Below are 23,481 nucleotides of genomic sequence, written 5' to 3' on the forward strand. Positions count from 1 at the left end.
GAATTGAACCTGGGACCCTGGAGCTGTGAAGTAATTGTGCTATCCACAATGCTACCCACTTCATCACCCTATCCACATTTGTATCATAAGTTATCACCATCCTTCCTAACAGTTCACAACACTTGTGTTTTTGTGCCGTCTGCAAATCTCAAAGTGAGAAGTGCTGTCTGCTAATCTCAAAGTCCCTTAGTTTCTGCACTTTGTCCCTCTGTAACTAATCCCTCCTGCCTGACCTAGGAGGCAGTGGGGTGATGGTGGCGGAAATGAACTACACTTCCCAGCAGACACTGGGGCAACCACCAAAGGGCGTGGTCCAGTAAACTCGGGCGCGGCCTATTCGTTAAAGATGAGTTCACCAGCATTCCTTTTTTTTGACGGAAGCAGGCCAGGAGTTGATTACAACCAACATTGTAATGTTGGTTAAGTTTAACTCCTGTGACTAAACACTAATTTATAATCCACGTCTCCACCCACCTCACCCGATTCGGCAATTCTACGGCGTACTCTCATGCTGATTGGGTAGCATCGCTGTCTGTCAAATTACATCACCGTTGTTGACGCCAAAGATGGCGGAATTCCCAACGGAAAGGAAAAGATTTGAATTTAAGGATTCCTTCATATGATTGGCCCGATGATACGTCAATCAGTGCCGCCTGCGGCTGCGATTGGGCGAGGGAGCGCTTTCCGCCCACCCGGCCCGCCCTCGACACGGCCGCCCCCGTTCCGCCCGAGCGGTCAACCCCTCCGTCAATCAAACTACGTCAGATGAAGGAAATCGAACCCGCCCCCTTAACGTCTTGGATTGGTGGGGCTCTGCCGTCTCTCCAACCCGATTGGCCTGACGTGCCGTCAATCACTACGCCCCGCTCGTGCCGCCGTCGATTGGTTGGAGCGGCCGTCAATCGGGGGCGTTAGCGCCCCCGAGGCGTCCTGCCATTGGTCAGTTGGGGCTGTCAATCATCTCACGGTCGGTCCGTCCGTCGATGATGGTCTGAGGTAAAACAAAATAAAAAAAAATGGAGAAAAGTCCCAGCGAAGAGTTTTCCCGCTGACTTGGAAAGAAAACCCTATTGGGATATTTGAGGGGGGGCGGCCGGTGGATGAGCAGCTCGCCTTCCCCTCCTCCTCCCTCCGGCTGCCTGAGGGGGAGAGAGGGGTGAAGCCGGAATCAAGCCGCCGGGCCGCCGCCATGGCCGAGTTCGTGCTGCCGCGGCACAGCGCCGTGGTGGAGCGGCTCCGCAAGCGGATCGAGCTGTGCCGCCGGCACCACACGGCGTGCGACGCGCGCTACCAGCGGGCCTCGGATGAGCGCCTGGAGATGGAGCGCCAGCACAGCCTGGCGCTGCACCAGCGCTGCCTGCAGGCCAAGAGCAAGCGGGCCGGCAAGCAGCGGCCTCCTCCGGCTCCGGCGGCGGCGGCGGCGCCTCCTCCACCGCCACCGGCCGCACAGCAGCAGGACTCGCAGGCCGCTTTCCGGAGCAATGCCGCCGCCAGCAATGCCGACTCTCCTCCGGGGGCTGGGAGCGGGGATCAAAGCAGGAGCAGCACGTTACAGGCGGTAAGCATCTCCCCTTCCTCCCTCCTTGTTCATCAGACTCAATGTCTTCACAACTTGTTCAAACCTAACGTCCTGAAAACCGGCTATCGCAAACCCAACGCCTCCATGACTAACCAGCCAAAGTTTCTCTTTATAACTCATCCTAAAGTCTTCACAACTTTGTTGTCGACTTTGCAACTTGTTCAAACTCGATGTCCCGAAAACAGGTTATCGAAACCTAAAATGTTTACAACTCAAAGTTCACCTCTTTATGACTTACTGCACTCCTAAATGATGTTTGCAACTTTGTTAATCAACTTTATAACTTGTTCAAACTTTAAAACTGAGCAAATTCCGAAGATATTTATGTCCTGAAAATTGGCTATCATAGCTGAGTGGTCGTTGGGTCTTTCTAACTTTGTTAATCGAGCTTAACAGACTTTATAATTTGCTATTTCATACTTTTTGTCCTTCTAGCTGGTCAAACTTTACATCCTTAACTTATTATTGCAACCTAAACTTGAACAAGTTATCATGTCCTTATAACTAGTTATACAAGCTTAAATGCATACTGTTCTTCATAGACTTTTCAACTCTTCCACACTTAATATTCTCAACTCATTTAAACCTAACAACTTTATAACTTGCTGCTCAAACTTATACATTTCAAACTTAATAGATTTGTTGAAACTAAATTGTTGCACAAACTTTTCTGAGGGTTGATGTAAATCAAATTCTCCAGCACAGAAAAGGAAGCCATTTGGTCCATAGCATCCATGTCCAGACTGGTCCTGTTTTCCCCACCTCCCACTTTTTCCCCACCTCCCACTTTTTCCCCCAGAGCTATGTGGGTGCTTCACCTTAAAGTATCATCCAATTCCCTTTTAAAAGTTCTGGCACTATTTATTTAATAGTGTATTTTCACACTTTTCTACCCTTTGGGGGAAATGATGGAAGGATTCCCGAGCTGATTATGACCCTGTTGAACTGCATTGAATGCTTCTTCCATGGCCAACAAGTCCTGCTGTTGAAATGAAAAATTGCTTATTGTCACAAGTAGGCTTCAAATGAAGTTACTGTGAAAAGCCCCTAGTCGCCACATTCCGGCGCCTGTTTGGGGAGGCTGGTACGGGAATTGAACCCACGCTGCTGGCCTTGTTCTGCTTTACAAGCCAGGTCTTTAGCCCACTGTGCTTGTTGGACTGTAACACGGAGCTTCTGGTCCAGAGGCAGAGATGCTATGACTGCGCCACAAGGTCTCACCTGCAGGCACTATTGTTATGCTACTGTCCTTTTATACAGTACATTCCAGATCATTAAAAAACACCTAATTTTCCTTTCTGTGATTTGATTCTGTACCACAATCCTTTGTCCTACTGCTACTGGAACCACTTTCTCCTTACTTAATGATTTGAAGGGTGGCAGGAGGCTCATGTGGAGCATCAATACTGTCAAGGGTTAGTGGGCTGCATGGTTGTTTTCTGTGCTGTAAATATTTTGTCACTTTGCAGAATCTCTCATCAAATATTCCCTTAGCCTTAACTGTTTGAAGACGAAGTGTAGTGCATTGTGATAGAATATGAGGGATTTTGATAGAGTAGACATAATTGTTATATAATTGAACAAATTGGCATTGGGAGAGAAGTGGTATTAGTGGTTTCAGTGGGCTTAAAAAATGGATAAATCCTCAGACCCAGACGAGATGTATCTCAGGCTGCTGTATGAGGCAAAGGAGGCAATTGCAGGGGCGTGATGCTAATTTTCAAATCCTCTTTGGCCACAGGAGAGGTGCCAGAGGCCTGGAGGACAGGCAATATGGTACGATTATTCAAGAAGGGAAGTAGGGATAAACCAGGTAATAATGAAAATGTTGGAACATCTCAGCAGGTCTGGCAGCATCTGTAGGGAGAGGAAAGAGCTCACGTTTTGAGTCCAGATGACCCGGTGTCAAAGCTGGTCACAAAGCTTTGGTAAAGGGTCATCTGCACACGAAACATTCTACAGATGCTGCCAGACCTGCTGAGAGTTTCCAGCCTTTTCTCTTTTGGTTTCAGATTCCAGCATCTGCAGTAATTTGCTTTTAAACGGGTAATAATTACAGGCCAGTGAATCTAACATCAGTGGAAGGGAAATTATTGGAACAAATTCTGAGGGGCAGAATTAATCCTCACTTGGACAGGCAATGATTAATGTGGGATAGTCAGCATAGTTTTGTCAGGGGAAAATAATGTCTAACAAATTTGATTTAATTTTTCGTGTAGGTGTGTAGATGAGGGAAGGTCAGATAATGTAGGCTACATGGACTTCAGTAAGGCTTTTTGCAAGGCCCCACATGGGAGACTGGTCAAGAAGGTAAGAGCCCATGGGAACCAAGGCAAATTGGATCAAAAATCGGCTTAATGGCAGGGTGATGGTGGAAGGTTGTTTTTGGGACTGGAAGCCTGTGTCCAGTGGTATACCGTGGGGATCAGCATTGGGTAGCTTGTTGTCTGTAGTATACATTAATAATCTAGATGTGGAAGTAATGAGCGGAAACTTTGAGGTGATGCATTTATTAGCGGGGCTGGTTTAGCACACTGGGCTAAATCGCTGGCTTTTAAAGCAGAATAAGGCTGGCCAGCAGCACGGTCCAATTCCCGTCCCAGCCTCCCCGAACAAGCGCTGGAATGTGGCGACTAGCGGCTTTTCACAGTAACTTCATTGAAGCCTACTTGTGACAATAAGCGATTTTCATTTCATTTTAGGAGGGGGATTTTCATAGCAAGGGAATACACAATGAATGGTAGGACACTAGGAAGTACAGAAGAACCTTGGGGTGCATGTTCATAGATCCCTGAAGGCAGCTGGGCAGGTAGATAAGGTGGTTAGGAAGGCCTATGGGATACTTGCCTTTATTAGCCAAGGCATAGAATATAAGAGCAGGAAGGTAATGATGGAGTTCGAGCACAGCTTAGAGTACTGTGTGCAGTTCAGGTCAGCACACTATGGGAAAGATGTGATTGCACTAGAAAGGGTTCAGAGGTGACTCACCAAGATGTCTGGGCTGAAATGTTTCAGCTATGAAGAGAGGCTGAATAGGCTGGGGTTGTTTTCTTTAGAGCAGAAGGCTGAGGGGAATCTCCATCAAGGTATAAAAAATTGATTTTGTGGACATGGGGTAGATAGGAAGGAACTTTTCCCCTTAGTAGAGGGGTCAATATTCAGGGGGCATAGATTTATGATAATAGGCAGGAGATTTGGAGAGGATTTAAGGAAAAACCTTTTCACCCAGAGAGAGGTTGGAATCTGGAACTCTATGTCTGAAAGGGTGGTAAAGGCGGGAACCCTCAACATTTAAGAAGTATTTAGATGAGCACTTGAAATGCTAGAGCATACAAGGCTATGGACCAAGTGCTGGAAAATGGGATTTGAATTGATAGGTGCTTGGCAGCTGCTGCAGACACATTGGGCTGAAGGTCCTCTTTTTGTGCTGCAATACCCTGTGACTGCAAGACTAGATACAGAGAAATTGTTTATACTTGCAAAAAGGATCGGTTATCAGATTTAAGCTGATTCTTAAAAGAACCAGAGGAGGAATGAGAATTTTATTCAGATAATTACAATTGGTATATATTCTATTAAAAAGGTTCTGGAAGCAGATTCAGTAGTAAAATTAAATTGAGGAAAAGGGAGAGAAAATGATAGGGCGATTGGCAAAGAGGAGGGGTGTGGAACTAATCTTTATTAGTGACATAAGTCGGCTTACATTGGCAGCACGGTGGCGCAGTGGTGAGCACTGCTGCATCACAATGCCGAGGTCCCAGGTTCGATACCGGCTCTGGGTCACGTGTGGAGTTTGCACATTCCCCCCGTGTTTGCGTGGGTTTCGCCCCTACAACCCAAAAGATGTACAGGGTAGGTGGATCGGCCACGCTAAATTGCCCCTTAATTGGAAAAAATTAATTGGGTACTCTAAATTTATTTTTTAAAAGTAGGCTTACATTAACCCTGCAATAAAGTTACTGTTAAAATCTCCTAGTCACCACATTCCGGCACCTGTTCAGGTACACGAGGTGCAATTCAGAATGTCTAATTCATTTAACAAGCATGTCATGAATTGGATAATTCTTTCAACGAGCAGGCGCGGGCATCGTTTAAACAATTTGTGCCATGATTCTATCTCAGCCCTGATTCTGGCACTTTGATATATAACTCTGTATTTGTTTCACTCTCAAGCGCACTCAACTGTCCACCCATTTATGTTTTCAAAATGCAGCATCAGCCACAGTTCTTTAGTGAAAGAAAAAATACATTTTTATAGCACGTTTCACAAGCTCTGTGCCTTCCAAAATACTTTACAGCTGATATAGTGCTTTAATGTCCACCTGAGAGGGAAGAGGGGGCTTCAGTTTGATCTTCGCCTCTCTCAACACTAATGCCAGCCTGCATTATGGACTTGGGTCTCTGGAGTTGCACTAAAACTCTCAACCACCTTACTGTGGTGGTAGTGCTGCCAACTGACCCATGACTTCACCACCCCCATCCCGCAAAGGATATTAGAAACAGATTTAACAGTAACATTCAAAAGGACCGTAATTGTGCATGTAATTGAAAATAAATTTTGCAGAACGAAGGTGGGATGGGCAGAATGGTGGCTGCCTCTGCTGCAAGGTTTTAAACCATTTCCAGTTCTCGGTCTCAACCATGCTGTTAACAACCTTCTGTGAAAAGAAATGCCTCCAAACTCTGCTCCTTACACATTGACAGATTTTAAATTGAGGACTCCCATCACTGACTCCTCCAATTTTACTCTGCTTAACTCAATAAAAATCTTCACTAATTTTGAAAAACTTTGTTAAATTTCTTCTTTGTCTTTGCTCCAATGGCAATAGTCCAAGTATATCTAAAGTTCCTCCTTAAAACTACAATTCTCACCCATGATGTCATTCTGGTTTATCCACACTCTGTCCTCTAATGCTTCAGGTTCCTTTTGAAATGCCTAAAATTTCCAGCTGTACGCTGTGGCCTAACCATTCTTTTGTAAAGGATGCAACAACAGCAGTGAGATAAATTACCATTTTAACCTATTTTTCTTGGTGGTGATTGAGGGACAAATGTTGGGCAGGTCAATGGGAGAACTCTCTGCATTTAGTTTGTACAGTGCCATGTTATCTTTCACATCCGCCTGAAGAGTAGAAGGGCCTCAATTGTAACATCTCACCCGAAAGACAGCAGCTCCGGTGTCATGGCACTCCCTCAGCGCTGCCCATCTGGTGATTAAAAGAAATAGTAGCAGGAGGTAATTTGGCCCATTCCGCCTACTCTGCCATTCAACAAGGTCATGGCTGTTCTGATTGTGCCCATTACTGATTGTGGGCAGCACGGTAGCATTGTGGATAGCACAATTGCTTCACAGCTCCAGGGTCCCAGGTTCGATTCCGGCTTGGGTCACTGTCTGTGCGGAGTCTGCACATCCTCCCTGTGTGTGCGTGGGTTTCTTCCGGGTGCTTCGGTTTCCTCCCACAGTCCAAAGATGTGCAGGTTAGGTGGATTGGCCATGATAAATTGCCCTTAGTGTTGGGTGGGGTTACTGGGTTATGGGGATAGGGTGGAGGTGTGGACCTTGGGTAGGGTGCTCTTTCTAAGAGCTGGTGCAGACTCGATGGGCCGAATCGCCTCCTTCTGCCTGTAAATTCTATAACTCTACTTCCCTGCCTGTGCCCCATAACCCTTGATTCTCTGGAAATCTTTCCAACTCAACTTTAAATATATTCAGTGACCCAGCCTCCACTGCTCTCTGGGGAAAAGAATTCCACCGACTAATGACCCTCTGAGAAGAAGTTTCTCCTCATCTCTGTCTCAAATGGAGGACCCCTTATTTGTAAACTATGCTTCCTAGTTCTAGATTCCTCTAGAGGTGCTGGGTGCTCCCTCAGCTCCACTCCTCCGTTACTGTAGTGCTCCCCTGCACTGCCTCTGCGCTACATTGACTATGGCAACCTAGATTTTGTGCTCTATTCTTTGGAGTGCAGCTTGAAACCGAGGTAAGACTGCTGAGGCACGGATGGTAGCTTGTTAATTGATTGTTATTTTATCATGGAAATTAAATGAACAAAAATCTACTTGGTTGAAAAGTTTGCTGGAGGTTTTTTGAAATTTTTTATTGGCATTTCTCATATTTTCTAAACAATTGTGTATATATACATCACATTTTCCTTACCCGCGTTAATTTACTTTAAAGTTTGCTGTTTTAATTCATTGAGTATATTGTGCTGTCACTAGCAGCAGCAGTTTCTTCCTTTTTAAATTACTTGTTGGATGAGGCTGTGGTATTGCCGCATCTTTAATCACGCAAAGCGGTGAAAAGCATAGTTGCTTTTCAAAGTACTGGTGCACTATGTCTGCCAGCTTTGCATTGAAGTCTTCACAAAAGATGCAACTGAATTTTGAAAGTTTTGCTGTTGGAACTCTGGCCCCAGTTGTTATTTTTGTGATAGAAATCATTGTTGGATTGTCCAGCTTACCCACAAGATATAGCTGATTAAATTATAACTTAAGAGCCAACTTTTGAGCAAGTTAATTTGGATCATTGTCGTGCAGTAGAGTATCCTGCATTTGGGAACATCACAGGTGTCAAGCACATCTGGAGTGCTATGAACAACCTTCCTGATCATTCTCTCTCCTGGCCAGGTAAGTATCAGCTTAATATACACGTGCTGTTTTTTTTAAAAATTATTCAAGGGATGTGAACTTCACTGGCTAGGCCAGCATTTATTGCCCATTCTAATTGCCCTTGAGAAGGTGGTGCTGAGCTGCCCCATAAACTGCACTTGAGCCAGTAGTACTGCTCAGTATTGTCACTGACTGATATTGTACTAGGTAACCTTGAATCAAAGCTGGGTGTGAGAGGGCATTGACTGCATCCAGCAGCTTTTTCTCAGGGTGGAAAAATCAATTCCTAGGGGACATAGGTTTAAGGTGCGAGTGAGGGGCAAAGTTTAGAGGAGATGTGCGAGGCAAGGTATTTTACACGGTGGGTGTGTTGGGAGGGTGTTGTGAGTGCCTGAAACTCGCTGCCGGGGGAAGTGGTGGAAGCAGGTGCGATGGTGACGTTTAAGAGACATCTTGACAAATACGTGAATGTGATGGGAATAGAGGAATACGGACCCTGGGAGTGCAGAAGGTTTTAGTTTAGACAGGCATCATGATTGGCTCAGGCTTGGAGGGCCGAAGGGCCTGTTCGTGTGCTGTATTGTTTTATGTACCGAAAAATAGAATTGAGGAAAATGTAATATTGCTGAGATGTTAACTTTTTTGGTTAAGAAGACTACATATTTATTTTAAAGTCACCCAGTTAGATTTTTTTCCCAGAATGCCTGGCTCAGTTGAAGGGATTAACTGAAAGTTTACATGTCTAAATATTTGGTGCAGGGCAGTATGGTGGCACAGTGGTTAGCTCTGCTGCCTCATGGCGCCGAGGTCCCAGGTTTGATCCCGGCCCTGGGTTACTGTTCGTGTGGAGTTTGCACATTCTCCCTGTGTTTGCGTGGGCTTCGCCCCACAACCCAAAGATGTGCAGGGCAGGTGGATTGGCAACGCTAAATTGCCCTGTAATTGGAAAAATGAATTGGGTACGCTTTTTATTTAAAAAAAAAAAAAAAAAAAAAAAAATCTTTAAATTTGGTGCCAGGACAGCTAATAAGGTTGTTTATTAAAAAGCAAAACATCTTTATCAATAAGAGTACAAAGTTATAAATCACTGGTTATGCCCTAGCTGGACTGGGAGCAGACACTTTTAGGTAAACCCATGACAGAACAGTGAGATACATTTAAGAAGGAAATAGGAAGAGTCTGGGCCCAACATGTTCCAATAAAGAAAAAGGGTGGGACCAACAAATCCAGTGCACCCTGAATATCGAGGGATGTACAGCATCGGATAAAGAGAAAAGGGGAACCTTATAGAATAGAATCCCTACAGTGCAGAAGGATGCCATTTGGCCCATCGAGTCTACACCAACCCTCTGAAAGAGCACCTTAACTAGGCCCACTTCCCCCATCCTATCCCTGTGACCCCATGACCCCACCTAACCTTTGGACAGTACGGGCAATTTAGCATGACCAGTCCACCTAACCCGCACATTTTTGGACTGTGGGAGGAAACCAGAGCACTGGAGGAAACCCCTGCAGACATGGGGAGAACGTACAAACTCCACACAGTCATCTGAGATCGGAATTGAACCAGGGTCTCTGGCACTATGAGACAGCAGTGTTAACCACTGCACCACCATGCTGGCCTCAAATATCCACTTATGTGCCTCCCTCAGTATCCACTTATGGCAGAAGTCCTAGAGGAGTATGGAAGTTAGGAGAGCAAAAAGAGACGTGAAAGGATACTGGCAGGTAAAATAAAAAATCCGAAGTTTTACATATAACATAAGAACTAGGAACAGGAGTAGGCCACCTGGCCCCTCGAGCCTGCTCCGCCATTTAATGAGATCATGGCTGATCTTTGTGGACTCAGCTCCACTCTCCGGCCCGTACACCATATCCCCGAATCCCTTTATTCTTTAGAAAGGTATCTATCTTTTTCTTAAAAACGTTTAAAGAAGGAGCCGCAACTGCTTCACTCGGCAAGGAATTCCAGAGTACATTACAAGTACATTATGGGTAAAAGAATAATTAGGGAAAGAGTAGGGCCCATTAAGGACTACAGTGGTAATTTATGTGTGGAGCCGGAGGATGTAGGTAGGGTTCTAAATGAATGTGTGTTTGCGTTCACTGGTGCAAGGGACAATGTGGGGGTTGAAATCAGAGAGAAGGACTGTGATAACATTAAAGAAATTAACACTGAGGGGAAGTTCTGAGTGCTCTGGCAGACTTAACAGTAGATAAATCTCCACGGCCAGATGAAATGTATCCCCAGGCTGTTGAGTGAGACAATAATTTTCAATTCCTCTTGGACCACAGAAGAAATGCTGAAAGATAACCAATGTGGTACCATTGTTCAAGAAGGGAGGAAGGGATACACCAGGAAGCTACAGGCCAGTCACTTTAACGTCTGTGCTGGGGAAACTATTGGAAGCAATTCTGAGAGACACAATTAATCTGCATTGGAGAGGCAGGAGTTAATTAAGAACAGTCAGCTTGGTTTTGTTAAGGGGAGGTCATGTCTGACCAAGTTCATTGAATTGTTTGAAGAGGTGACAAGGTGTGTAGATGAGCGAAATGCATTTGACATAGTCTACTTGGACTGAGTGGCAGGAAGCAGAGGGTGATGGTCAAGGGGTGTTTTTCTGACTAGAAGTGTGTGTCTAGTGGGGTCTTGCAGGGATTAGTGTTAGTGCATCTGCTGATTGTGGTTTACATAAATGATTTAGATTTTAATATACGAGGGCTGGCAAGTACGTTTTGAGGTTAATACTAAAATTGGAGGGGTGGTAAATAGTGAGGAGGACAGCCTATGATTACTGGAGGATATAGATGGGCTGATCAGTGGCAAATGGAATTCATTCTGGATAAGTATGAGGAGGTGATCTTGGGCAAGACCGATAAGTATGAGGTGATGATCTTGGGCAAGACAAACAAGGCAAGCAAATACATGCTGAAAGGCAAGAGCCCGGTAAGCACCGAGGATCAGAGGAACCTTGGTGTGCATGTACACCAGTCCCTTAAGGTAGCAGGGTAGGTGGATAAAGTAGTTAAGAAGGCATACATACTTGCCTTTATAAGCCAAGTCATAGAGTTTAAGAGCAGGGAGGTTATGCTGGAACTGTATAAATGTTGGTTAGGCCACAGCTAGAGTATTGTGTGCAGTTCTGGAATCCACATTATAGGAGGGATGTGATAGCACTGGAAAGGGTGCAGAGGACATTACAGGATGTTGCCTTGGCTGGAGAGTTTTAGTTATGACGAAAGATTGGATAGATTGAGGTTGTTTTCCTTGGAGCAGAGGAGATTGAGGGGCGACATGATTGAGATATATAAAATTATGAGAGGCATAAATAGAGTAGACGGGAAGAAACCTTTTCCCTTGTTGGAGGGAGGGATCAATGACTGGGGTCATAGATTCATAATAATAATACTCTATTATTGTCACAAGCAGGCTTACATTAACACTGCAATGAAGCTACTATGAAAATCCTCTAGTCGCCACACTCCGGCACCTGTTCGGGTACACGCAGGGAGAATTCAGAATGTCCAATGCACCTAACATCACGTCTTTCGGGACTTGTGGGAGGAAACCGGAGAGCCCGGAGGAAACCCACGCAGCCACCGGGAGAACACGCAGACTCCGCACAGACAGTGACCCATGCCGGGATTTGAACCTGGGACCCTGGCACTGTGAAGCAACAGGGGTTGTGAGGAAAACCTTCTCCATCCAGGGGTGATGGGATTCTGGGACTAGCTGCCTGAAAGGGTTTGTTGTGACACAGATTTTCATAACATTTAAGATGTAATTAGATATAGGTGGCACAGTGGTTTGCACTGCTGCCTCACAGCGGCAGGGACCAGGTTCGAATCTGGCCTTGGGTGACTGTGTGAAGTTTGCATATTCTCCCTGTGTCTGTGTGGGTTTCGTCCGGGTGCTCCGGTTTCCTCCGCATTCAAAGATGTGCAGTTAGGTGGATTGGCCATGATCAGGGCACAGTTAGAGATAGGGCGGAGAAATGGGTATAGGTGGAGTGCTCTTTTGGATGGTCAGTGTACACTCGATGGACCAAATGGCCTCCTGCACTATAGTGATTGTATGTGCTCTTGCGATGCCACGGTATACAAGCCTATAGGCCAAGTGCTGGAAAATGGGATTAGAATAGTTAGGTGGTTGTTTTTGACTGCCACAGATGGGCCAAAGGGCCTATTCTGCGCTCTAGACCTCTATGACTCCATGGAGTAATGTCTATGGACATCACATCAAGAAAGGATGTCTAGGGTTTGGAGAGGGTGCAGAAGGGATTTGTTGAAATGCTGTCTGAGATGAGGACCTGCAGTTATGCTGCGAGATTGGAAAACTGGGACTCAGTCTGGAAAAACTTAATTCGAGGTGTTCAGAATTGTGAGAGGATAGGGCAGCACGGTGGCGCAGTGGTAGCACTGCAGTCTCACGGCGCCGAGGTCCCAGGTTCGATCCCGGCTCTGGGTCACTGTCCGTGTGGAGTTTGCACATTCTCCCTGTGTTTGCGTGGGTTTCGCCCCACAACACAAAGATGTGCAAGGTAGGTGGATTAAACATGCTAAATTGCCCCTTAATTGGAAAAAATGATTTGGGTACTCTAAAATTAAAAACAAAAGAATTGTGAGAGGATTGGTAGGAAAAAGCTTTCTACCTACAGAAGAAACTGAACCAGATTTGGGGTAATTGGAAAAAGAACAAGGAGGAAGGAGGTCTTTTTATGAAGCAAGTTCTGATCCGCCAAGGCATTGCCTGAAAGGGTGGATGCTGGAAGCCAATTAAGCAGTGACTTTCAAAAGGGAGTTGGATAAATATTTGAAAGGAAAATTTTGCAGAGCTTTGGGGGAGAGTGGGACTAATCAGATGGCACTTTCAAAAAACCTGGCCCAAGTACAATGGGCCAAATTGCTTTCTTCAGGGCTGTATAGTTCTGTGTTTCATACAAAAATTCGTTTTCATAAATTCGTTTTGGGGGAAAATGCAGATTAAATGTGGTATGTTATGTAGATTGCTGTAAATATTTTCTCAAGAAAGAACTTGATTAACTTATTTTTCTTTTAATTTTGTGCCTGGCCACCTGGGTCTTTGCTACTGTGACACAAAGTTGCATTGATTTTAATTTGTGTACGTAAAAGGCAGGCACACTATTATCGCAAATAGGACCCATGTAATGATTGCCTGATGACAAACAATTTGATATTTGATACTATTTCTTTAAAGAAAATATTTTATTAAGGCACTTATAATTTTAAGCATCAGGTTTCAACGCGAACAATATACTATTCTGATGCCCGTGGAGCCCAATAACCTTTAAAAAGGAATTTGAACTTCCAGTGATGGAAAGGCTCACACAATTTCAAGTTTTCAGACATTGTGAAACAAATTAATCCCCCCACCCCATTGTTCATAGGTGTTTATATCTTGCACCTTCTCAGTAAAACAGCCTTTAAAATCATGGTTTCTAATAAATTTATGCCACCTTTTAATGTATTTAAATTCACTTGTCCATATGCCTGTTTATGTTCCTGTTCGCGCACAAGTGGTTGATGATTTGGAGTCATGAGGTAGTCCAGTTCATTTTTAATGACTGCGTTTTAAGTCGCATAATTAGCAGGTGAAGCCAATAAATACATGAATTAAGTCTAATTTATCTTAATAGAATGCCAGTGGAAAGGCTATCGCCAATAGAATAATCTACTGATGGGATAGTTTATTACTGGGTGGTATTAGTTTTTGCTTTGGTGTGATTTGCTGGAGTTCCTTTGTGCTATCAATGAAAGTGGTTGTACTATACAAAAGGGCACACCCCATAGCAGTTTATGCAGTGGAGGTTCAACATGGTACTGAACATGAGAAGTAAAATGCAATAGGCTTGTACTGATGATGTTGAGATGACCAGGGAGGGCTAAAAAGGGCATTTGCGAATATTTTGGTAATCTGTTTTTGTTTATGAATGTACACAGTCTAAAACAATTTCATGTTTTATTCACTTAAAAATGATGATTGTATCATCACTAGGATTTCCATAAAGTGTGGCGATGGTCACATGGAACCTTTGTGCTATGGCGGCTCCCATTTCAACAAATATAGATTTTGTCCTTTGAAACATGTTTTGTATCTGGACAGAATATTTTGAGCCGTATAACTCAGTTGTAGTACTGCATGCAGTTATGGAGGATAGAAATTGGAGAGATTTAAACTAACCATATTGTATGAAATTAATGTGTTTTAGCTCCAGCCTAAGATTACAGATTTTGTCCTTCAGTCCTTGGGTTGTATGCGGACAGGATGTTTAAAGAGTTTGACAGGGTGAAATACTGTCGCTTGCAGTGATGTCATCAAATTGAGATAAATGAATTACACAAGACGTTTATTGGTCAAAAGTGTGACTTTTCTATTAAGCTAAGTAAGATGACTGGTAACATTGTTTGTGACTCTTTTCAGACTTATTTTAAGGTTCTGAAGAAATAAGCAGCATTTATAGAACGCTTTACCAATGGACTCAGCATGAAGCAGTGCTCTTCAATAAAATTAATTACTTTTTGAAATGTTGTTACTGCTGATCAAGGGTGTTTTTCAAAATATCCAAATGTTGGTTAATTAAAAAATATATCCATTGAGGGAATTTTGTGCCTGCAGTTCATGGTTAGTATTTGTATGGGCGGCACGGTAGCGCAGTGGTTAGCACTGTTGCTTCACAGCTCCAGGGATCCGGGTTCGATGCCCGGCTTGGGTCACTGTCTGTGCGGAGCCTGCACATTCTCCCCGTGCCTGCATCAGTTTCCTCCCACAGCCCAAAGATATGCAGGTTAGGTGGATTGACGATGCTAAATTGCCCTTCGTATCCAATAACGTTAGGTGGGGTTACTAGGATAGGGTGGAGGCGTGGGCATTGTTGGTGTTTTTCCCACCCAACAGCTTCGCCAATACTGTGGGTTTTTATCTTAGCGAACCACAAGCCTTCCCTTATATCGATCAAATGACCACACAACCAGTTAGTTCAAAGATGGTTTATTTACATACACAAGAGTTATCTCAACATGCAAACACAATATCTACTACGAGTTAAACTACACCTATCAGCTACAATAACCTATACTTAACTTCAGGGCGACCGGCACTGTGCAAATGGATAAGGCCTTTATCTGGATTTCACTTGGCTGGTTCGTAAAAAGTGGCTCTGTCTCTGCTGGGCTCATCCATCAGGTAGCGATGTTGGTCTTGAACTTAGCTGGCTGTTCTTGCTGCAATTGGGCTGGCACAGGCCGGATCCAAAAGAGACAACAATTGGCTGTGTCCTCTTTTATCCCTCTGGGATTTTGCGCTCTTTGGGGCGGTCCTTAACCTTGGACCCAATAGTTCGACAGGGCTCTGATTACTGTCTTTGATTGCGGCCAGTAAAGGGGCGGGTGCCTTGGTAGCTGGGCGGGTCCTTAGCGGTCATTGAGCTTGGCAGTTGGGCTTTCTGAGTAAGGGGAGTGGCGCCGATCAGTCTGTGGCTGTACCGGTTGCTTGATTAGCGTTCTATTGTCCTGGGAAAATGGGCCATTAAAATGCAAACGAGCGGGGATTTTGATCAGGTCTGGTTATCTGTGTTTCAGATACACATACGCTCTGTATCTGTCCGAGTCCTGGGTTGGCCATAATTCCCATGGTCCTTTGCAGGTGGCCATCTTAGATGGCTACATTATAAGTGAAGTGCTCTTTCCGAGGGCCGGTGCAGAGTTGATGGGCCGAATGGCCTCCACTGTAATTTCTATGATTCTATAAGACCAGAAAGTTAAATGCAAAGTTGTAAATGGTTTAAACTATGGTTAGTGGAGAATTGAGTGAACAAACCTTTTCACTTTCTAGCTCTGCTTTTTGGACCAATTTGTTCGTTTAGGTGCGGAGATGGGGATTGTTTTATCGGCAGCAGCTCTAGGAGGGTGTTCATTTATTAGTGTCACAGCCATTTACAGCACCGGAGGTGGCAATTTGGCGAATTGACTCTATGCTAATCTGCCTGGAGCAATCCAGTCAGTCTCATTTCCCCCGCTCTATCCCAGTAGTCTTAAATTAATTTCCTTCAAGTGCACATCCAATTCCTTTTGAGCTCAATGATCATTGCTCCTTTTACCGCCCAAATGGGCAGCGAGTTTCAAGTAATTACCACTTTTTCCATTAAAGAAAGCTCTTCCTTGCGTTTTCCAGCATATCTCATCCAAAGTCTTAGATGTGTCCCCTAATACTTGTACCATCAGCCTATAGGAAAGATTTCCTTTTAACGGTCTTGTCTAAATCTGTCATCTTTTACACCTCTATTAGATTTCCTCTCAAGTTCCTTTATCCAACGAGTACAACCTCAGCTTCTCCAACCTAACTTTGTAGTTAAAATCCTTGGAACCATTCTGGTATATCTTCTCTGCACCGCCTTAAGGACCCTCATCCTTCCCAGTTGTGGCCTAACTAGGACCTCATAGAGGCGCAGCAAAACTTTTGTACTCTATTTATGAAGCCCAAGATCCCATATGCTTTGCTAACCACTCTTTCAATATGCTACCTTCAAAGATCAATGCTTATGCACTCCCAGGTGGTCCCTCTGTCCCTGTACACCCTTTAGAGCAGTGCTGTTGTGTCAATATTGCCTCTTGTGCCAAAATGCAGCACCTCATATTTCTCTGGCAAATTCCATCTGGCATGTATCTGTTCATTCTGCTAGCCTAATCTATGTCCTGTTGCAGCCAATCAGCATCATCCTTGCTGTTTACCACTTCCAAGTTTGATATCATTGAAATTTTACTTTGTATTCCAATGTCTAAGTAATTATACCTTTGGGCGGGGGGGGGGGGGATATAGATCCGTTGAAATGATTTAGCACCTATGTAATCCCAATCAATTTGCTGAGTTGATATTTTTTGACTGAACCACTGGAGTGAGCCAATAAATTGAATAATTCCTACTTTATAATTTGAAATTGTGCCAAATGATGGGAAGTCTTGTACAAGCAGTATAGGAACATTGGAACTGGAGGGGACCATTCAGCCGCCCCCAGTTTGTTCTCGCACTTTATCAGATCTTGGCTGATCTGTATCCAAACTCTACCTGCGTTTGGAGCTGTATCCGATGATATTCTTGTCTGATAAATTGGTCAATCTTGGCTTTGGAAATTTCAATTGGTCCTTGATTTCCATCTCCTTTTGTGTGGTGAAAGTACTTCATGGGCAGCACGGTGGCACAGTGGTTAGCACTGCTGCCTCACAGCTCCAGGGACCTGTGTTCAATTCCAGCCTCTGGTCACTGTCTGTGGAGTTTGCGCTTTCTCCCTGTGTCAGCGTGGGTTTTGTCCAGGCGCTCTAGTTTCCTTCCACAGTCCAAAGATGTGCAGGTATGGCCATGATAAATTGTCCTCGTGTCCAAAAGGTTAGGTGGGGGTACTGGGTTATGGGTGGAGGCATTGGGCTTTAGCAGAGTGCGCTTTCCAAGGGCCGGTGCAGACTCGATGGGCCGAATGTCGTCCTTCTGCACTGTAGAGATTCTATTATGATTTAATTCCTGAATGGTCTAAATCTGTACCCCTTGTTTAAGATATTTCCAGCAGTTTCCAGATCTTGGCTTTCAGTGCAAATTTTGATACTTTTTGAAACATCATAAGAAAAATAATTCGTAGCCTTTTTTTAATAAATCCAGAGCTCAATACTCAGTTTGCTAAACAATTGAATACGTCAGTTTTCCTGCCAACATGAAATCTGTCGGGGCATTTGTTGTACCCATTCATAAATGTGGGCTAATTCTAGACATTCTAAGAAAGCAGCAGTGCATGGGCCTTTTCAAAAGTCACTGTCGATGATCAAAGTCCATTTATTTATAGAAATGCAGAGTTCTTAACGTGCCAATTAGATCACTTATTATTGTGTCCAACAAAACAGCTGGGGATGCATAGCAAGTGCCAACTTGGAATATTGTACTAGCATTTCTTTCGCATGAGATTTTGTGAGTAAGATTTTGTTCAGTTTGATCATACGTATGTGTACTACTGCAACTGCCTGAGTGGGAAGGATTTTTCCCTTAAATACACATGTTTTCTGTCAAAAAACTCTACCAGTGGTTCCAATATTTGAATAATTTTAATAGCACTTATGTTTCCCTCTGCGTCGGTATCTTGCCATCGTTATGGTAGTTCATCGGTTTAACAAGTTTTTGTATATGATCTGCCATAGATGACAGAATATACTGTCTTTTCACAGAATTTTTACAGCGCAGACGCCGCCATTTGACCCTTTGTGTTTACTGTGGCTCTCCAATGAACACTGACTTGGTGCTTTCCCCCGTACCCCATTGTTTTTATAAGTATCCACCACCTCTCGCCAGGGGCTGGGCCCAGGGGTTCACCCCGCTCTGTCTCCTCCTCCCAAACCCTTCAGGGTGGATGACAAACCATATACCAGGATCTTGACAACACGGAGGCATGCCCCATCAGGGAAAGTGCTCTCTCAAGTACAAGAACCTCTTTGTGTGCTTCCATTGCCTCCATGAAAGTACCCCACAACTCTTGGAAGTGAGTCCAGACAGCCTGCATCGCAGAGCCAAGATTTTCAGCAGAGACAACATTTCCATTGGCAGCCATCATCAGCTGTACACAACACCGCCAAGGCAAAAGCCTGTTCAACGTCAGCCGCCACTGCGAGCAGGGTCCCACCCCAACCCACACAAACAAATGAGGATTTTAGCATTTTATCTCCGCTCTTTATCACAAAGACACTTCCCGAGACACCGCACAAGCCATGTAACCCAAAAGACAAATATGCACTAGTTTGAAAACCCAGATTAAAAGATGAGTAGAGCTGGAGCTCTCTCAAACAGTCGCTCCTGCGCTTACATCACGTGACCCCCTCTCCTGTACCCCATTATTAAACTGCATTGTTTTGTTAGTGTTTTTAGGGTTATTCTTGGTATCAAATTTTCATGTGTTTTTCTGTAACCAATAAATTGTAAATGCTGGTGCTTGGAGCCAATTGATTGATTTTAAAAATATATAAATGTTACAGGAGGATTTGAGATGCTTGTTGCAGAGTCGTCTAGTGGTCAGTGCTTGCAACTACAACAAAATTGAATGGGAAATGTTGATGTAACAATTTAGAGAAATGTCGACAGAAAAATGGCCAATAACATCTAGTCAATAGGAAATGATGCTTGTGGACAGGATGCCTGCACCCTACATACAGCTTTGAATATGGATTACTTGAATAAGTATTTTGCTGGAGTGAGGAGGGAATGGTGTATGTGGGGCAGTTACTGAGTGATGAAGATGGATAAATATTATGGAGAATTGATTAGCTTTGTGGATCTCGAATTTTCTTTTAACTGGACCACTAGATTAAATAGCTGAAGCGTAGTCTAAGATGAGGTAAGTTTTAAATGTGCTATAGATGGAGTGAAGGTGTTGGATCTGCTTGTACATATTTGATGACATCCCAGCTCTACCTCTCTTGGTGCCATTCTGACTCTGCCTGTCTGACATGCAACCTTTGTTCCACAAAAGCTTACTGGAAATCGGAAATCAAAGCTGAAGAAAAAAATAATAATCTTTATTATTGTCACAAATAGGCTTACATTAACACTGCAATGAAGTTACTGTGAAAATCCACTAGTCGCCACACTCTGGCACCTACTCGGGTACACTGAGGGAGAATTCAGAATGTTCAGTTCACCTAACCAGCACGTCTTTCAGGACATGTGGGAGGAAACCGGAGCACTGGAAGGAAACCCACGCAGACACGGGAGAACGTGCAGACTCCGCACAGACAGTGTCACAAGCCGGAATCAAACCTAGGACCCTGGCGCTGTGAAGCAACAGTGCTAACCACCGTGGTACATATACTCAACTCTGGCAGTATCCTTGGAAAGAAAAATAGGAGTTAGCATTTCTGGTGATCGATCTGTCACCAGAACTGGCATTCCGCTCCAGACAAAAGGTAATTCACCTGACATGTTATGTCTCCATAGAATCCCTACAGTGCAGAAGGAGGCCATTTGGCCCATTGGATCTGCACCGACCGTCCGAAAGAGCACTCTACCTAGACCTTACGGTAACCCTGTGCATTGATCATAGCCAATCCACTTAACCTGCACTAAGAGGCAATTTAGTATGGCCAATCCACCGAAACTGCATATCTTTGGATTGTGGGAGGAAACTGGAATACCCGGAGGAAACCCATGCAGACATGGGGAGAAGAGTGCAAACTCCACACAGTCGCTCATGGGCAGAATTGAACCCGGATCCGTGGCATTGAGGCAGTAGTGCTATCCACCATGCCGTCCTGTGTCCGTGTCACGGCTTGACCGTTTTTACGGGTGGTCAGGAAAGCAGACAGCAGCTGCACATTCCTCAACCACTTATCCAAGCAGCACCTGGTACAGTGTCACTCTCGACTGGTGAGAGAAGCAGCTTTAGAATTCATTAATTATTTTAACATTTCAATGAATGGTAATGTTTTATTAAAGCAATTTTGATCAGAAGCAATTCATAAACTAAAGTTTGATTCTGGATTGATTCATTTTTTGTGTTTAACCTGTTAGTATGTACTCTTTCACTTCAACATATTGTAGTTTATTGAGCGCCTTGTATCATGCTGCCGATGTGTAAATGAAAGATGGTACAGTGGAACAGCCTTGGGGAATAATTATTTGGTGATCTTCCAAAGGCATTGGTGCAGTTTGTAAAATCCTAGGATGTGGGCCACTAAGTCCAGGATTTGTTGACTTTCATTGTTCAATGGAATGTGGGTGTTTCTGGCAAGGCCAATATTTATTACCCATCCCTAATTAACCCTGAACTCCGTAGTTTGCTAGGCAATTTCCAGAGGGTTCAGACGAGATCAGCAGTTGGATCCAAGTAAGGAAAGCTTACAGAAGGAGCTTTGCCATTGCAGTGTAGAAAGGAACAGGTTCAGTATGGGCATAATCAAAGTACACAAACTATAAATGGTAGAGATAAAGCAAGCTCAGACTATCAGTTCAAAGTGTGCCAAGAAAGTAGGATCAGAGGCTAAATATAAATGAGTAGAAAGCAGATTTGGTCAGAGACTGGGTTGGGTTGTTGCCTTTGCTTGATAGGAAATACTTGGGATTGTCTGAGCAATTCATGCAAGAATATTGATATTTATTGTTCTGCAGGGATGAGCTTTTGTGTCAGCTGCTGTTTCCTCGTTCCTTTTTTATGTAAGGAATTTATCCATTTGGATTGTCCATCTGGATTTAATGTAATTGTACCCCGTTGGACAAAAATCTCTATCTGGCTCGTTTTATTATCTCCAGTCCAGTTAATTAATCTCGTTGCTCCCCATGCTTTTATTTGTTTTGTGAGGGTCTAAAGAATCCAGCACGAGTTTGGAGAACAGAAAGAAAACTTTAGTTACAATAACATTACATATATACAACAGCAGCAGTAACTCCCTTGCTGCTCACTCCTCTCTAGCTGGTTCCATACTGGCCAGCTTTATTTATGCAGGGACCTGCTAATGATTTCTCCGCCCCCCCCTCATTGGGGAAACTCATACTCCCCAAGGATTGTGGGATTGCCATTAGTCCCCAGCCAGTGGTAAGCAGGCAAGTTATAACACCCCCCCCCCCCCCCCTTCAAAGTCCAAGGAATCCACCGAAGACCCTGGCGAAAGAGAGCGTCGGACTCGTTTTGCCACAGGCCAGACACCATTTGCACGAGTCATTGGATCGGGAGGCATGTAACGAGACGGGGGACGACACTTCCACGATGAACAGCGTAACGGTTGTACATCCACGGCCCGTGAGACCGAGGACTCCCCTTCTGAGGCATCCTGTGTCTCTCATCTCGGAGTCGGAGTTTACTGCCTTCTTGCATCTCGGCGTCCCTATCTCCACGTGGTACTACAATGACCTGCGCAAGCTTTGAGTGCGGCACCAGAGGAAGATCGTGAGGAATACCCTCCACTGTGTTTGGTCTCTGTGGCTGTAGAAGTGAGCTCCGGGGGCAGGGAATCTTTGGAAGAGGTGGCCTTCTGGACCCAACGTGGCCTACATGCTTGCGCTGGACACTACTCTGGGCTTGCACCTGGTAAGAGATCAGGCCCGTTCGTCGAAAGATAATGCCAGGGACCCACTGGGCACCACCAAAATTTTGAATGAACACCGGGTCACCAGGCGCAAACTGCTGAATCGGCCGATGCCGAGAAAGGCCATGTCCCTGCCGTTCTTGAATGCGGCGTACCTTTGCACCAATATCCAGGAAAACCATGCGCATTGAATTCTTTGAGGATGTGACGAGACACATTGATGAAGGTTGGGCAGTCGGTGGTGTATTTGGATTTCAGTAAGGCATTTGATGAGGTTCCCCATGGTCGGCTCATTCAGAAAGTATGGGGGCAAGGGATACAGGGACATTTGGCTGTCTGGATACAGAATTGGCTGGCCGAAAGAAGACAGCGAGTGGTAGTGGATGGAAAGTATTCCGCCTGGAGGTCGGTGACCAGTGGTGTCCCGCAAGGATCTGTTCTGGGACCTCTGCTCTTTGTGGTTTTTATAAATGACTTGGATGAGGAAGTGGAAGGGTGGGTTAGTAAGTTTGCCGATGACACGAAGGTTGGGGGAGTTGTAGATAGTGTTGAGGGTTGTTGCAGTTTACAACAGGACATTGACAGGATGCAGAGCTGGGCTGAGAAGTGGCAGATGGAGTTCAACCTTGATCAATGTGAAGTGATTCATTTTGGAAGTTCGAATTTGAATGCTGAATACAGGGTTAAAGGCAGGATTCCTGGAAGTGTGGAGGAACAGAGGAATCTTGGGGTCCACATACATAGATCCCTCAAAGTTGCCACCCAGGTTGATAGGGTTGTTAAGAAGGCGTATGGTGTGTTGGCTTTCATTAACAGGGGGATTGAGTTTAAGAGCCACAAGGTTTTGCTGCAGCTTTATAAGACCCTCGTTAGACCACACTTGGAATATTGTGTCCAGTTCTGGTCGCCTCATTATAGGAAGGACGTGGATGCTGTGGAGAGGGTACAGAGGAGATTTACCAGGATGCTGCCTGGACTGGAGGGCATGTCTTATGAAGAAAGGTTGAGGGAGCTCGGGCTTTTCTCACGCGAGTGAAGAAGGCAGAGAGGTGACTTGATAGAGGTGTACAAGGTGATGAGAGGCATGGATAGAGTGGATAGCCAGAGACTATTCCCCAGGGTGGAAATGGCTGTCACGAGGAGACATAATTTTAAGGTGATTGGAGGAAGGTATAGGGGAGATGTCAGATGTAGTTTCTTTATACAGAGAGTGGTGTGTGTGTGGA

At 44.6% G+C, this 23,481-nt stretch overlaps 1 protein-coding gene across 1 annotated transcript in view; it reads left to right on the forward strand.

Annotated features, from left to right (window-relative positions):
• Window positions 1-948: 948 nt before the first annotated feature.
• Window positions 949-23,481, forward strand: part of maml1 (mastermind-like transcriptional coactivator 1) — a 114,090-nt gene continuing 91,557 nt past the window's right edge. The window contains exon 1 of the mRNA XM_072512691.1: window positions 949-1,558. Coding sequence (XP_072368792.1) covers window positions 1,190-1,558 — 369 coding nt within the window. The 5' untranslated portion in view covers window positions 949-1,189. The remainder of the gene's footprint in view (window positions 1,559-23,481) is intronic.

This window comes from Scyliorhinus torazame, chromosome 7 (assembly GCF_047496885.1).
Source record: "Scyliorhinus torazame isolate Kashiwa2021f chromosome 7, sScyTor2.1, whole genome shotgun sequence".
NCBI lineage: Eukaryota > Metazoa > Chordata > Chondrichthyes > Carcharhiniformes > Scyliorhinidae > Scyliorhinus > Scyliorhinus torazame.